This window comes from Diabrotica virgifera, chromosome 1 (genome assembly GCF_917563875.1).
Source record: "Diabrotica virgifera virgifera chromosome 1, PGI_DIABVI_V3a".
In the NCBI taxonomy this organism is placed as follows: Eukaryota; Metazoa; Arthropoda; class Insecta; order Coleoptera; family Chrysomelidae; genus Diabrotica; species Diabrotica virgifera.
In genome coordinates, this window is record NC_065443.1 from 208714448 (window position 1) to 208731005 (window position 16558).

The 16558-nt window shown below is 32.8% G+C and overlaps 1 protein-coding gene across 3 annotated transcripts in view; it reads right to left on the reverse strand.

Annotated features, from left to right (window-relative positions):
- The window catches only part of LOC114334057 (choline transporter-like 2), a 257905-nt gene that overhangs the window by 63087 nt on the left and 178260 nt on the right, over positions 1-16558 (reverse strand). For 2 of the 3 annotated variants that reach the window (XM_028284063.2, XM_028284064.2), the window contains one exon: positions 130-295. In XM_028284063.2, coding sequence (XP_028139864.1) covers positions 130-295 — 166 coding nt within the window. Of the gene's footprint in view, positions 1-129; positions 296-14816; positions 14942-16558 lie in introns of all 3 variants that reach the window. The other variant, XM_028284065.2, reaches the window with a different exon arrangement.

Here is a 16558-nt window from a genome sequence, read left to right on the forward strand (position 1 = left end):
AGAAATTAGGTAAATATTCTGGCGTATTTTACTTATGCCATGTTATCAGTAATACTTTACATATTACTTGTGACAACTTATGGTAACCACAATCTCTTATGGGTATGTTTTAGAAGAAATTTTACTCACCTGCACCTAATCCGATGACAACACCAATAATAGAAAGCCATACTAAAGGACCTGCGAACCACCTCAGAATAAATATATAGAATAAACACACCACCAATGCAATAACAACACCTATTGCAATTTTCCACCAACATTTGATTAAATCTTCAATTACATTTTGGCCGATCTAAAAATTAATACATGTGAGCATTCATAACTTAAATACATTAGCCCAATCATTAATATTTTGATAATGTTTTAAGGGCTACTTTCAATAAACTTTGTTATATTTGTTTTCTCATCAGTGTAGAGTAAATAAATTTTTAGCTTAAATCTCACTGCCCACACTCGAGTATAAAGGTCCGCATCCATTTGATCGAATCGGTCGGCAACGGAACGGATCGCTACAATCCGGAATTAAATACCGTAGCGCACATTTACCGGCAAAATCACAGCGGCTCAGTCAGTGCATTTAGTCCGTTCTTCTTCTTCTTCTTTCTCATAATCCTTAGTGCCCTTCAGGGCGTCGGATGTCGGGTTCCGCCTTTTATCCACTTCTTCCAATTGCTTCTATTGGTGGCCAGGTAAAAAAGGTCCGTTCTTTAACGGTAAAATATTGCAAAACCTCGAAATTTTAAAGAACCTCTTGGATTGACATGAAATTTGGCATACACATAGCTAACAAGTCAATCAAAAAAAGTGATATTGTGCCGATATGTGCTCTTGCCCTGGGGTGGTTTTCACCCCCTCTTGAGGGTGAAAAAATATTCGTCCAAAGAAGTTCAGGAAATGGATAAACTGGCTAATTTTAAGTAACTTTTGTTCTATAGAGTTTTAAGTCAATACTTTTCGAGTTATTTGGAAGTGAATATGTCCATTTTTTCAACAAAATAACCACGCTTTTAGACGGTTTCTCACAAATAACTCAAATAGTAAGTATTTTGTCGAAAAAACATTCTTAGCAAAAAAAACTTGCCTGTAACACATTTAAAAAAATTGTGTATATATCACGTCTCTACACCTAGTAGAAGCAGAGTTATAGCTAATGAAAAATAGGTTCATATTCGTCAAATTCAAAATGGAATACTTTAACGTGAAATACCCAAAAATGAAACACATTTCGGGGAAAACTCATTACAACTTAATTAAAGTGTTTAAAAAAAAGCTTCATTTTTGTTTTATAAAAAAATTTCTAGCATCAAAATTAAACAAGTTACGCTCAAAATAAAGTTAGTCCCTTTTGGTTTTGGTAAAAAAATCGAGAAAATCACCCCCTAATTAGTATCTTAAATGAACTTAATTAATCGTTACGACTTCACAAGTTTCTTGACTCGTGTATATATTTTTTATATGATCTGTAAGTTTCATCGGTTCAAAGTCCTTATTATTGAAAGGGCTGTAGTTAAAAGGGATTGAACGAGTCACTGATCACGAATGTATGCAAATTTAGAAACACCAAATCTTAACCAATTTTTGTCTAACAGAAAAACAAAAAAGTACATGATATTCAGAAAAGCAAATATGACTTTTTTGTTTTTCGAGATTTTTGGTATCTAACAATTTTTAAGTTATTTTGAAAAAAAAAACATATTTATCAAAATTTAAATTTTTAAAAACTTTACTTTGAAACTAAATTTTTTCAAAAATAAGCACTTTGAATCGATGAAACTTACAGATCATATAAACACAACATAAGTAAAATAATTTGTGGAGCGGTAACGATTAATTTAATTTAAGTTGCTAATTAGGGGGTGGTCTTCCCGTTTTTTTTTTGCAAAAACAAAAGGGACCAACTTTATTTTGAGCGTAACTTGCTTAAATTTAATGCTAGAAACTTTTTGTAAAAACAGAAATAAAGCTTTTCTTAAACACTTTAAAAAAGTTATAATAGGTTTTCCCCAAAAAGTGCTTAATTTTTTGGATATTTCACGCCGAAATATTCTATTTGAAATTTAATGAATATGAATATATTTTTCATTGGCTATAACTCTGGTTCTACGAGATCCAGAGACCTAATGCGTACACCATTTTTTTACGTTTTTATAGGCTATATTTTTGCTAAGAACCTTTTTTTCGACAAAATACTTACATTTGCGAAAAACCGTCTAAAAATGTGGTTATTTTGTTGAAAAATGAACATATTCACTTGCAAATAACTCGAAAAGTGTTGACTTGGCGAAAAAGCTCTATAGAACAAAAGTTACTTAAAATTAGCCAGTTTACTCATTTCCGGACTTAGTTTGGACATATATTTTTTCACCCCCAAGAGGGGGTGAAAGTCACCCCCAGGGTAAAAGCACACATTGGCACAATATCACTTTTTTTCTTTGTCATGTAAGCTATACGTATGCCAAATTTCATGTAAATCCAAGCGGTTCTTTAAAATTTAGAGCAAAAACCGTGAAAGAATGGACTAATTTACACATTTTATGAAAGATAAATCTAAAAATTATTAGATATTAGTTGATTGTGCAAGGAAGAGGAACAAAGAAATATAAAGGAAGCTTAATAAATGGATGCATAAAAATTGTAAAAAAGCAACACACGAAAAATTAATTTGCTACTTTATCTCCTGATTTAATCGATCGCCAAGACAAAATTTATCAATACTTTAGAATGAGTTACGAAACAGATCAAGAAATTTTATCTGTTGTAAAATTGTGGCTTATTTCTAGTAAAAATAATAAATTGTATAACAAGCCACAAAAAAATGGCTTCAGAACAATTAAAAACATTTAATAACAACTATATCTCGGCGAACCTACTATCCGCGAAAATATTCCACTCCGATTTGATCGATTTGATCCGTTTCCGTAAAGTGCGCGCATTTGAATATTGAATACACGAAGATATTAAATTGCCGATCGTCGTGGTCCGTCCCGTTGCATGTTGGTCAGGACAAGTGGGTGCTTACCTTAAGGGGAAATAAACAAAATGCAAAATTTTGGTGCCTGTCAAAATTTTTAATGTATTTTAAATGTAATCATTTTTTCGAATCCTGAGAAAACTAATAAGTATTTTTGAAAAATGTAAACGCAGAATGAAAGATTACTTTATTAGCGAGGGCCGAAAGTTCCTTAGAATGAATAAAAAGTTTCTTTTGAATGAGATATTTGAAATTCAAAATCACACTAAATTTTCTCTTAGTTTTTCACCTCTGTAACTTTTAAAATAAACATTGGGTCTATTGAATAAAAAAAAGTATTTGCTTATACTTCCTCGTATTTAAGTATTTACTTAATAATAATTAAATAAAGCATTAAAGAAATGACTTTATTCAATTACTATTAAGTAAATACTTAAATACTTGTAAGTAAAAGCAAATACTTCTTTTTATTCAATAGACCCAATATATAAGTTTTCAGGAACTTTCGGCCCTCGTTAATAACGTAATCTTTCAATCTGCGTTTAAATTTTTCAAAAATACGTATTAGTTTTCTCAGGATTTGAAAATAATGAATCACATTTAAATAGCATTGAAGCCGAAAGTTCGTACCCATCCCCTTAAAGATTCTTTGTCCAACTGTTTTACTTCATCCAGTGCCAATCTAAATGCTAAAAATTATTCCGATATATTTAATTTTCTTGATAGGAATTACCGCCAAATAGCATGTACATATTTTGTATAAGTTTGATACTTCATCAAATATACAGGGTGTTTGGAATGGGCCATAGCTTAACCTTAGATTTCTGAGGTTAAAATAGGTCGATTTAAGCTAACTTACCTTAGTACAAAAGTTCATAATAACCTAAATACAGGGTGTCAAAGTTAAACTTTTATTTTATTTATTTTTGAATATTTCCTGACAGGCATGAGACAACAACACGAAATTTGGTAAGTGGTGCTGGTATTGTACAGTCTACTAAATTGTGTTAAACAAACGTTTCTGGCTACTACCAGAGGCGTACGACGGGGGAACGTGAATGGTTGACCCTTCCCAAATTCTACGTCACTGACGGAATTGCTATTTTAGTACCATTTTTCGATTCTCCAATACTTTCTATGTAAAAAACATACTATTCATTCGTAACGATAAAGCCATTAGTTTTCGAGATATTTGAAGCTAAAAACGAAGTAGTATAATACATTAATCAAAATAAGTGTGCCTTTTCATTTTTAACTTCAAATATCTCGAAAACTAATGACTTTATCGTTACGAATGAAGAGTATATTATTTGCATAGAAAGTATTGGCGAATCTAAAAATTATGCTAAAATAACAGTTTCATCAGTGGCGTTGAATTTGGGAAGGGTCAACCATCCACTTTCCCCTGTCGTACGCCTCTGGTATTAACCACAAATGGTTATTTAACATAATTTAATAGGGCGTACAGTACCTACACTTTCTGCCAAGTACCATAAGGATATTTCAAATAGTTTTATAGTACCGGGCACACATATTTCTTAAAGTTTTAAATAAAAATAAATTATTAAAAAAAAAAAGACTTTAAAATAATTTGACATATCCGTGTGATACTTGGCAGAAAGTGTAGGCACTGTACATCCTACTAAATTATGTTAAATAATCGTTTCTGGCTACTACCAGAGGCGTACGACAGGGGAAAGTGAATGGTTGACCCTTCCCAAATTCTACGCCACTGAGGAAACTGCTATTTTAGCATAATTTTTAGATTCTCCAGTACTTTCTATGCAAATAATATACTCTTCATTTGTAACGATAAAGTCATTAGTTTTCGAGAGATTTTAAGTTAAAAATGAAAAGGCTATTTTGATTAATGTATTATGCTCCTTCGTGTTTAGCTTCAAATATCTCGAAAACTAATGGCTTTATGGTTACGAATAAAGAGTACATTTTTTACATAGAAAGTATTGGAGAATCAAAAAATTGCACTCAAATAGCAATTCCGCTAGTGGCGCAGAATTTGGGAAGGGTCAACCATTCACGTTCCCCCGTCGTACGCCTCTGGTAGTAGCCAGAAATGTTTGTTTACCATAATCTAGTAAACTGTACAATACCAGCACAACTTACCAAATTTCGTGTTATTATCCCATGCCTGTCAGGAAATATTCAAAAATAAACAAAATAAAAGTTTAACTTTGACACCCTGTATTTCGGTTATTATCAACTTTTGTACTAAGGTGAGTTAGCTCAGTAATCTAAGGTTAGTCTATGGCCCATCCTTTACCAAACACCCTGTATGACAAATAAGAAGCATTTAGGTTTACATAAATATTACTTCACATTTTTAATTTAAAGGGCATTTACACCGAAATACCCTAGGCTTGATAGATTAGATGAGTATTTCAATATTTTAGCCAATACTTATAATACTTTTTCTAATTCATTTATTTCTGCCACGACTAATAGTTTTGTTTGAGAATAAATAATTTAGTCTACAAAATATATATTTGAAATATACAGTGTGTCCGTAAAGTATGGACTAAATTGGATGTTTCCTAAACAAAAAGCCTCACTCGCCTCGGCTCAGCTCGGCTCGAACTATTCGAGCCGAGCCTATACGAGCCACGAGCTCAACCTGCAGCACGAAGTTCAAGCCGAGCTTCTATCTCGAGCTCGACTCTAAATTTTGAGCCGAGCTCACGAATCGGCTCGAATCCCTATAACACAACTTAAAAAAAAAGTAATAAAATTATCTCTTACAGTAATAGAATATTAAAGAAACTATGTGTTCCCTGTGTAAATATAGTCCAAGTAATAAAGCTTAAAATAGGACAAAACCTCGCAATTTTAACAGAATGGATCAATTTACATTAAAATTTGGGAATAAGTAGCGGATAATCCAAGGATCAAAATCTATATGATGCCAAGAGGCGCTTTTACCATGGGGGTGGTTGCCACCCCATCTCGGAGGTGGAAATTTTTCATTATATTTTGACCGCAAAAGTAGGTAAAAGTAAGTAAAAAAACATTCTATACATTTTTTTGATAAAATTAATAGCTTTCCATTAACTCGCTATCGAAAGTGTTAGTTTTATAACTAAAAAATCAATGTTTTTAATCAGTTTTCTGCTAATAACCCAAAAAGTTTTGGTTCTATCAAAACAACTTTACTTAACAAAAATGTACTATTTGAAAAAATAAACAAAACTTTTTTCTTTAATTTTCTTTAAGACCAATAGTACCCGAGCTATACTTATTATGTTAGCTGTTCTTCGTCAAATGCTAAATATTGTAGTTTCAAAGTCAAAAGACGGGAAAACTATGCATTTTTCGAGGATAACTTGGTTAAGCTAATTTAAAGTATTTAAAAATATCTATCTCCAGAAACAAAAAAAAAGTCCCTAGCTCAAAAATTAAGTGACTTATAATGAAAATAATATCAGTCCCTATTTTTTTCAGCAAAAAGTGATCGAAAACAAACCCCTAATCTCCACTCTAATTAAAATTATTAGTCATTGACCTGGTTTGGTATTCTTTATTTATGTATTGTTAATAGGTCCTAGAAATAGGCTTAGAATGATTAGTTTAAAAAAAAATGAAGTTTAAAGGGAATAACGAGTTTTTGTAGTTTGGTAAAAAATGCAGTTTTCTTCAGAATATAAAGATTAGAATCAGAGATACGAAACAATATTTCAATATACAATTGTAGCTTATTTAATTCCCAAGGAATTGGTTTGCAAACATTTTTTGTACGGCAAAAATTAAGTGAACTATGGACAATTAAAACTTGTAATAACATGCAAGAAACCACCTTCACCAATCCTTTCAATGTCACCTCTTTTTGTGACTGAGGGTTTTAAAAGAATTTAATATTAACAGCCTTATAGATCTTATAAAAATCTACAAAATTCTCTTTTACCAAACTTTCTAAGATAAAAAATAAAAAAGTTACCGTTAAAAGATAAATACATTTTTTTGAAAAAAAAAATCCAATTTGGAAGCATAATACTGTAAGTTAGCGGTGTTTTTAATCATTGGCCTTCATTCTTCTTTATTTATGTATTACTAATAGATTCTAGAAGTTTGACTGGCTTAGAATGATCAGTTTTAAAAAAACGGGAAAGCGAATAACGAACTTTTGTTATTTGGTAAAAAATGCCATTCCCTTCAGAATAGAAAGATGGGCATCAGAGATACGAAAATATGTTTATTAATTATGAAATTGTAGGTTATTTCATTCCCAAGAACTTGGTTTGAAAAATTGTTTTCTACGGCAAACATTGAGTGAATCATAAATGAGTATACCATCGAAAAACATTGATTTTTTACATATAAAACTAACACTTCGATAGCGAATAAATCGAAAACTGTTAATTTTATCAAAAAAATATATTAGTATGATAGAATTGATTCAAAAAATGACATAACCCAGACATCCAAAGTAAAAGCTATCCTCCAACACCAAATTGTTCTCTATGGTCCATATAATGTTCAGAAAAAAGTCACACCTTTTTGAGCGTCGTGTTTGGGGGTAGAGGGGGGAGAAGTCGGTAAATTCGTAGTTTTTTACGTTTTTCGCCAATATTTCTAAAATTATGAGGTTTAGCATGAACAACCTTTCATACAAAAATGTTCTATATTAAATTTAAATAAAAAAGGTCCTATACATAATCCTTCTAAAATAAACGGTTCCAAAGTTACGGAGGTAGTATAGTATAATTGGTCCAAAAAAAGGCCTAACCCAGACATCCAAAGTAAAAGTTTTCCTCCAACACCAAATTGTTCTATTATGTCCACATATTGTTCAGCAAAAAGTTACACCATTTTGAGTGTCCGATTTGGGGCGGAGATGGGGGAGAAGTCGGTAAATTAGGGCAGAGGCACCACTTATGGCCACTACCCCGCATATGGCCATTTCTTATGATCATTTGATTTCTTAGTAGAGCTAATTCGAAAGTAAAAATAGCATTGAGCGGAAAGATTTTATTCGAATCCTTCATGTTTCTCAGGAGAAATATAATAAAGAAAGTTCTTAAAGTGGCCATAAGTGGTGCCTCTGCCCTAGTAGTTTCTTTACGTTTTTCGTCAAAATTTCTAAAACTATGTTTAAGCGTTGTTCTATATATTTAAGCGAACAATGTTCTATACAAAAACGTTCTACATAAAATTTAAAACAAAAATGGTCCTATCCATAATTGTTATAAAATCAACGGTTCCAGAGTTACAGAGGGTGAAATGTGGAGGTTTTCGATACTTTTTATATTTTTTGGGCAATTGATGATGATTTTGGGCAATATTATAAATTGCCCAAGAAATATAAAAAGTATCGAAAACCTCCACTTTTCACCCTCCGTAACTCTGGAATCGTTGATTTTATAACAATTATGTATAGGACCTTTTTTGTTTTAAATTTGATGTAGAACATTTTTGTATAGAACATTGTTTACGCTAAAGCATATTTTTAGAAATATTGACGAAAAACATAAAAAACTACTAATTTACCGATTTCTCCCCCATCTCTTCCCCAAACCGACACTCAAAATAATGTAACTTTTTGCTGAACAATATCTGGACCATATAGAACAATTTGGTGTTGGAGGAAAACTCTTACTTTTGATGTCTGGGTTAGGCCTTTTTTGGACCAATTCTACGTAACTTTGGAACCGTTCATTTTAGAAAGATTATGCATAGGGCCTTTTTTGTTTTAAATTTAATGTAAAACATTTTTGTATAGAAGGTTGTTCATGCTAAACCGCATAGTTTTAGAAATATTGACGAAAAACTTAAAAAACTACGAATTTACCGATTTCTCTCCCCTCTCCCCCCCAAACTCGACGCTCAAAATGGTGTGACTTTTTTCTGAACAATATGTGGACCATATAGAACAATTTGGTGTTGGAGGATAACTTTCCTTTTGGATGTCTGGGTTTGGATCTAGTTATACCATACTATATGGAACGTTTTTGCTTAGAGTGAATGTTTTTATCAACTTTTGCGGTCAAAATATAATAAAAAATGTCCACCCCTAGATGAGGTGGCAACCACCCACATGGTAAAAGCGCCTTTCGGCATCATATAGATTTTGATCCTTGGACTATACACTACTTATTCTCAAATTTTCAAGCAAATCGATTCATTCTGTAAAAATTGCGAGGTGAAAAGCTTCGGTTCCTGGACTAATATTTTCAACTCCCTGTGCATGAACTGCATATATTATAATTGATTACTCTACACTCTACACTGATTTGAAAATAAAATAGTTCCTAATTTGTACATGAAAAAATGGTATTAGTGATCGATAAAGAAACATGCAATAAAAAGCATCAAGCAAGTTAGCTACTTGTATGAAAACTAAAACTGAAAGCTTCCAAAAAACTATATGGAACGTAATTTAAAGTATTACGTTAAATCTAAGCATTTATCAAGCGCATTATAGCATTTCCGTGTGAGTTTTACTTCTATGAGAGATCTAATCAAGTTGATTTTGTTTTTCAATTTTCTACAAAAAACGATTTAATTAATCGTGTCGATTTAAGATTGTGGGGTGGTGGGAAGACGTTGTTAAAAGGCTGGGCTGAATGAACTTATTTTACATGGAGGCAAAAAAGCATAATGCTAAAAATATAAAGTCTAACCTAACAAGTATCTTATCTAATACAGTACCTACTATAAAACAATAATATTACTGTCTGACATTAAAAATATTAAAAATACTGTCAAAAGACCTAGTTACCATCGGGAGATATTTCCTTCGCTGGAGATTGCAGCTCAATACCGCTAAGACAGAATTAACATGCTTTCATTTAAACAACTGCTTGCTTTATAGACTTTGAGAAGGCCTTCGATAGAGTCCGACACGACCGACTGAGACAACTTCTAGTCGAAAAGAACATTGATGAAAAAGATATTAGAATTATAACTAATTTGTATTGGAATCAAACAGCACGAGTCAAGGTAGATGATGAAATGACTGAGGAGATCAAAATATGTAGAGGAGTAAGACAGGGGTGTATTCTGTCTCCTCTTTTGTTTAATTTTTATAGCGAAGTCATATTTAAAGAAGCTCTGTCGGACGTTAGTTGTGGTGTAGTGATCAACGGAAATACAATCAATAATTTGAGATACGCTGACGACACAGTGATATTAGCAGACAATCTTACAGATCTGCAACGACTGATGGAACGCACTAACCACTACTGCAACAGCTACGGACTTACATTAAACCTCATAAAAACTAAATGGATGGTAATAACAAAAGATTCACACGCCAGGAATGATTTGGTTGTCAATAACACGGTTATAGAAAGGGCATCCTCCTATAAATACCTTATAGCTTGCCTGGATCATACAGGTGATCAAACAAAAGAAATAAGAGCAAGAATAGAAATAGCTAGATCAGCATTTAACAAGATGAAAATATTTCTCTGTAGTCGTGACATAAATCTTGATCTGAGAGTGCGTATGCTGCGGTGTTATATCTTCTCCACTTTATTATACGGAGTTGAGTCATGGACCATCAAGATGGGCAGCATTAAAAACATTGAAGCTTTTGAGATGTGGTGTTACCGTAGAATGCTACGTGTATCTTGGGTGAACCACGTGACGAATGCCGAAATTTTACGTCGGATCGGAAAAGGATGTGAAGTTGTACTTACTGTTAAAAGAAGAAAGCTTGAATACTTTGGCCATGTTATGAGAGATGACAAATACTCGCTGCTGAGACTGATCATTCAGGGTAAAATCAGGGGTAAGAGAAGTATCGGTAGGCGCAGAATATCTTGGTTAAGAAATCTGAGGGAATGGTTCGGCTGCAGTTCCATCGACCTATTTAGGGCAGCCGCCGGTAAAATAAGAATAGCTGTGATGATTTCCAACCTCCGATAGGAGACGGACTTGAAGAAGAAGAATTTAAACAACAGATTGGCCAATTACCAATTAAAAATCCACTTTGAAGACAAACTCCTCAGCCATACTAAATACTCAAAATCTCTATATATGTGTCACTCGATAGAACGCTAATAGTGCAGTCACTGAAGGTGGATATGCTATTACCTCCGATTTCGTTGAATCTTCATCGATTTGCATGAAAATTAGTGGGTGGTTAGAGGATATCTCAAGGAACAAAGGTGACATAATGCCAACTTGCGATTTTATCCTGGGCGTGGATGCCACCCCTCCTCGGAGGTGAAAATTATTTTATTAAAAATAATCCCATAATTCCATAGAAGGACAAATTATAAGCAAAATTTGTTATATGAAGTTATTAAAATAACTCAAAACTTTTTGAGCTATTAAAGATCAAAAGTTTTAATTTTTCGTAAGATAAATGCATGTTTTTAACCGATTTTTCATAAATAACTCAAAAACTATAAGTTTTTACAAAAAAATTATAATTACCAAAATTGAAGCCAATAAAATATGAAATAAACTGCTTACTAGAAAAACCTTTTAATATTAACTGGAAGTGAGTAATCGAATGTATATTTTTTCAGCGAGTACCCAAATCTAAGTATTCAAGCTTAAATAACGGGAAAATGATGCATTTTATAACATAAACTTATTAAACATTTTTCAAAGTACTTAGAAATATCTATCAAATGAGCCTTCGAACAAATTGTTAGCATTAAAATTTATGCTGCAAAAAATTTTCAAAACTTATTTTTTTAAATTTTTTCCAAAAAATGTTATTGTTTTTTTTTAATAACTCCATTAATTTTTAAGATATCAGGTTCGCCTAAAAACCATTTGAAAGTTAATGCTAAGTGCTATTAAACGATGTTGAATTTAATCTTTTAAACACCCTACTTTTTTAAAAATAAAAGGTAAAATGGTCCCGGTTACATGATTCTCGCAGTAAAATTTAAGCATTAAACGTTTCTATATCGGTTGTTTTTTACCCTAAAGAAATACATGGTAAAACAGGTAAAATATTTCATAAAGAAAAACTAAAATGTGGTTATATATCACTATATCACTTTTTACATAGGTAATTTTACGTATATTGAGTATTTTTGGAGCTATTATCAAAAGAAAATGAAAATTACGATAATTTTAGAAATGCTGATTTTTTTTAAATTACACATTTTTTTTTAAATTTGCATTCTAAGCCGGTCAAAATTGTTAAAATCATTACTTATGCTAATATAAAGAAACTATTGTAAAGACTACTAAAAATTTTAATTTTTGTTGAAGTGAAGTATGTTTTATATTTCACTTTTTCCTAAATAATTCTAAAGGGTTCTTTTATGTTCATCATAACTTGCTTAATTTTGATGCTATTAACTTCTTCTGGAGCTCATTTGATAAATTATTCTAAAGTACTTTGACAAGTGCTTAGCAGGTATATTTTATAAAATGCATCGTTTTCCCGATATTTAAGCTTGAATACTTAGATTTGAGTACTCGTCGAAAAAAAATATATATTCAATTACCCATAACTCACTTTGAATTAACATTAGTTTAGTTCTTTAAATGAGGAATGTATTCTGTTTTTTATTATCTTCCATTTTAGTAATACATAATAACTTTTTTGCTTAGAATTTTTACCTATATTGATTTATGGTAATATTTTTGATAAAACAATTTTCACCCCCGAGAAGGGGTTGCTTCCACCCCCAAGGTAAAAGCGCAAGTTTGCATCATGTCACCTTTGTTCCTTGAGGTATCCTCTAACTACTCACCAATTTTCATGCAAATCGATGAAGGTTCAACGAAATCAAAGGTGAAAACCTTTAGTGACTGCACTATAAGCTTTAATGGCCACCTTACAAAGACGATTGTAAAACTTACCTGAATACGAAAAATAATATTCTACAAAAGTTTCTCAAAGGGGTTCCTCAGCGACTACCCTTAGATCAACAACGCTGGGACTCGTGTATCCCGTTGCGTAGTACAGTGGAATCCCGAAAGTCGGCCTCCGATAACCCGGAAGTCCGGCTAATCCGGACCAATTTTCATCAGAAAAAAAAACAAACATTTTTTCAGTTTGACTGAGTTTTTTACCATGAAATGAACAATATTGTACACAACTGTACGTAATTTAGGTGTACTGTGCATATGTTTTATTTAATGTTTTTTGCAATTATAATGGAGTTTATATGTAAGTATACCGTATTTTATTAATTTTTACCATAGTCTCCGGCTAACCCGGATTTTCGATAACCCGGATCGGTCGCATTCCCGATTAATCCGACTTATCCAGGTTCTACTGTACTATGCACCGGTATGGCTCAACAGCCCACACACCAAACTTGTTGATGCCCAACTAAACTAGGTTTTGCGTCAGGTACAATCAAGGTCACGCCAACGTACTGGCTATCAGCACTAAACCACATGGCCCCCTCACATGCCTGCCGAGAACATACTCTTGCCAGGGAGTGTAGAAAAATTAACGCCGATTCTGTGCTCCGTTCTCACGTTGTTATCAACGGCAGAGACATAATAAGTATTCTTCGTTCAAGAAAAACCCTCTAGATTCTGCAAAAATACTAACTAAAAGGAATTTCAAGATAAACGACCGTTGGCGAGATGATTGGGAGAAGAATGCTCCATCTGATATCCGGAATATACCATGTATTACCAGCAAACCAGAGGGATTCAACCAACCAAAAAGAATCTGAGTGACACTGAATAGAATTAGAACAAATTGTGGTAGCTGTGCTGACTCATTTTTTGGATGGAGAAAAATGCCCTTTCCAAATTGCGATTGTGGTGCTGAAAGACAAACGGTTAATGATTTAGTGGACAAATGCCTCATCAGATCCTACGATGGCAATCCGTCCGATTTTTAGTAGCGCCAAGGAGTCGATTGAACATATTTGTCAACTAAATCTTTGTAAAATTGACTAATATTATTTACCTACATTGTATTGTCAGCTTTATTTATATACACAAATTGTGATATAGCCATAGGCTAAATAAATACTGCCAAACGGTATCTGGTAGTGACAGTTCTTCTAAAATATGGTCTTGCTTGTACAATTTTTCTTTCAATGTAAGCATTGAAAAAATTTAGTCACGTCATCCAACGGATGGGGCAAAAGTGATAAAATCTCTGTTTATTTGTTTTTTTTTAAGTATCATGTAGTTACACAATATTTACGTTAACTGCTGCTCTCTATTAACGATTTTTTTTAATTGGATTGTCTTCATCCAAACAGAAGATAGCCACAATAACTAAATCACCGTTATTGAAATTTTTCAACATTACGCACAGAGTAACTTCCACGAACGACTGGCAATATAGGCTTATGTAAAATCGGAAACGAGTATGAAGCGAGCATGATAGGGGTGCTCATTCTTTTCCGATTCTGTACCTACCAGATTTTCGTAGCATAATCGGACATGAGTATAATTGGAAGGCTGTTTAACAGGTGTGTCCAAGCCTTAATACGAATCTCCGAATCAGACATATATTATACTTGTCTTATCGAATGTCCTTTTCTGGCCAATGCTCTAGTATGCGCGCAAAAAGTGAAGAAAGAGGAATGTCCTTTTTGTGTCAAAACACGCCAACAACGGTATTAGTCCATATTATCTTCAAAGAGGTCCTAAACATCACAGGCCAAATCAACATGGCGATAAAATTTCTCGAGAAAAATCAACTGTTAAACAAAATATAAATGTTAAATGTATTTTAACTATTTGCAATTTATATTATCTACCATGTAAAGTGTAAACTGTAACTCGTGCTGATGGCCATAGATGGTACGTGCGCTTTATTTGAAATATAAAAAAAAAAGAAAAAAAGATCACTTTATCTATCTAATTTTTGTCCTGTTACTATAAATATTTTTGTGACAAACGACAAACACATACACAATAGTACAAAATCACCTGTTCCTACCTCTTGAAAATCATATAATAGCTTGATATTGTTTACTGCTTTCTTCAAATTTCCCAGCGACTCACCAATTTGCTTTAACATATTTTCATCAATTTTAGCCACGTTTGGAATACATCGTTTTTGAACTGTAGCAATAAAAAACTAATTTAGAATACAATCAATATTTTTAATATTCTACAAATTCACCTTATATTATATTCTATTGATTATGTTCAAAATAAGAGAGCTAAGAGGAACTACAACGTTAACAGGGTTTTATTATTTCATATGGTCAATGGACCTCTAAATATGGAAAAACCGCGGAGTGCTACCATTTATAGGGGTGCGTTTTTGAGAACTGGGGTAAATTATTCCCTAGGCACAGGGTGAATTAGGGTGAGTTCTAAAGTAAAGAAAATGCTTTCCTTTTGTTACAATACTTAAACCTAAATGTACAAGAAAAAAATTTATAACGAGAAATTTAAAAATAATCGTAAAATATATCAAAAATCATTAAAAGTGCAAAAATTTAAAAACCATATCTTGCTCAAAAATAGACATAATATATAGCCTTTTACTATAGACCATGTTATAGGTAATTGACTTTTCTTCCTCTTAAATGTACTATTGAATATGCCTTAAGCTGCGTAGAAAAAAGTTACAGAACAATGTTTGCGAAATAACAAGGAAAATGGCCCAAAATCGCCGTGAGTGGATAACTTTGAAAAATTCTACTTCGAAAACTGTAAATACTAGTGACTTCCACCAAACGTTATTTTAAAGAGGAAGGATGGAAGTTTTTCTGTGAAGCAATGCCTGTATGGAAACCCCGTGGAAAAAAGTTATGGGGCAAAACATTGCTTTCTTTCGTGTTTTTTTTGCTGTTTTTTTTAATATATTTTTGTAAAAAAAATATTTTTGATTTTAAAAAGGTGATATTTTAATAGTAAATTTAAGCTGGAACAATTTTTCTGTAGACGTGTTTGTAACCAAAAGTGCATAGAACTCACGCAACGTAACTTCTACAAAGCAGTAGTTGGATTGGATACGTAAGTTCTTCAATTACGTATTTTTTGGAAAATAAATGAGACAAGCCCTTATATTTGACGTTTAAATGTATTATAATACATATACAATAGCGCTAACAGGCCTTATAGGCCCACGGCTTCTAAATTCTGGATAATATTTCTCCATTCTTTTCGGTCCTCTGCACTCTTTCTCCAGTCCTTCACCCTGATTTCTTCTAAATCCGTCTCTGCAGCCTCTAACCATCTCTTCCTTGGGCGACCTCGTCTCCTTTTTCCCAATGCTCTGTCATTCAATATTCGTTTGACGTTTTTACTTTCTGGAATTCGAGTAATATGTCCCAGCCATCTAACTCTGTGGGCTCGTATTTTTGTCGTTATTTTTGGTCTCCCATACATCCTCGTTACTTCTTCATTTGTTCGTCTCCTCCAGGTTTTCTCCGCTATCTGTATACTCCATGACCTCCGCTATCCGCTATCTATGACCTCCAAAAATCTTTCTCAGGACCTTCCTTTCCCATATCTGTATCTTCTTCTCCTCTTGTTGATTCATTACCCACGTTTCGCTCGCATACAACACTGTGGGCCGTATTATCGTTTCATATATTCTTATTTTCGCGTTTATTGATACATTTTTTGCTTTTAATATCGTGTTTAAGGCACCCACAACTCGACTTCCCTTCAATAATCTTTTATCTATTTCTTTTTCTTCCCTTCCAGTATTGGTTACAGTCACTC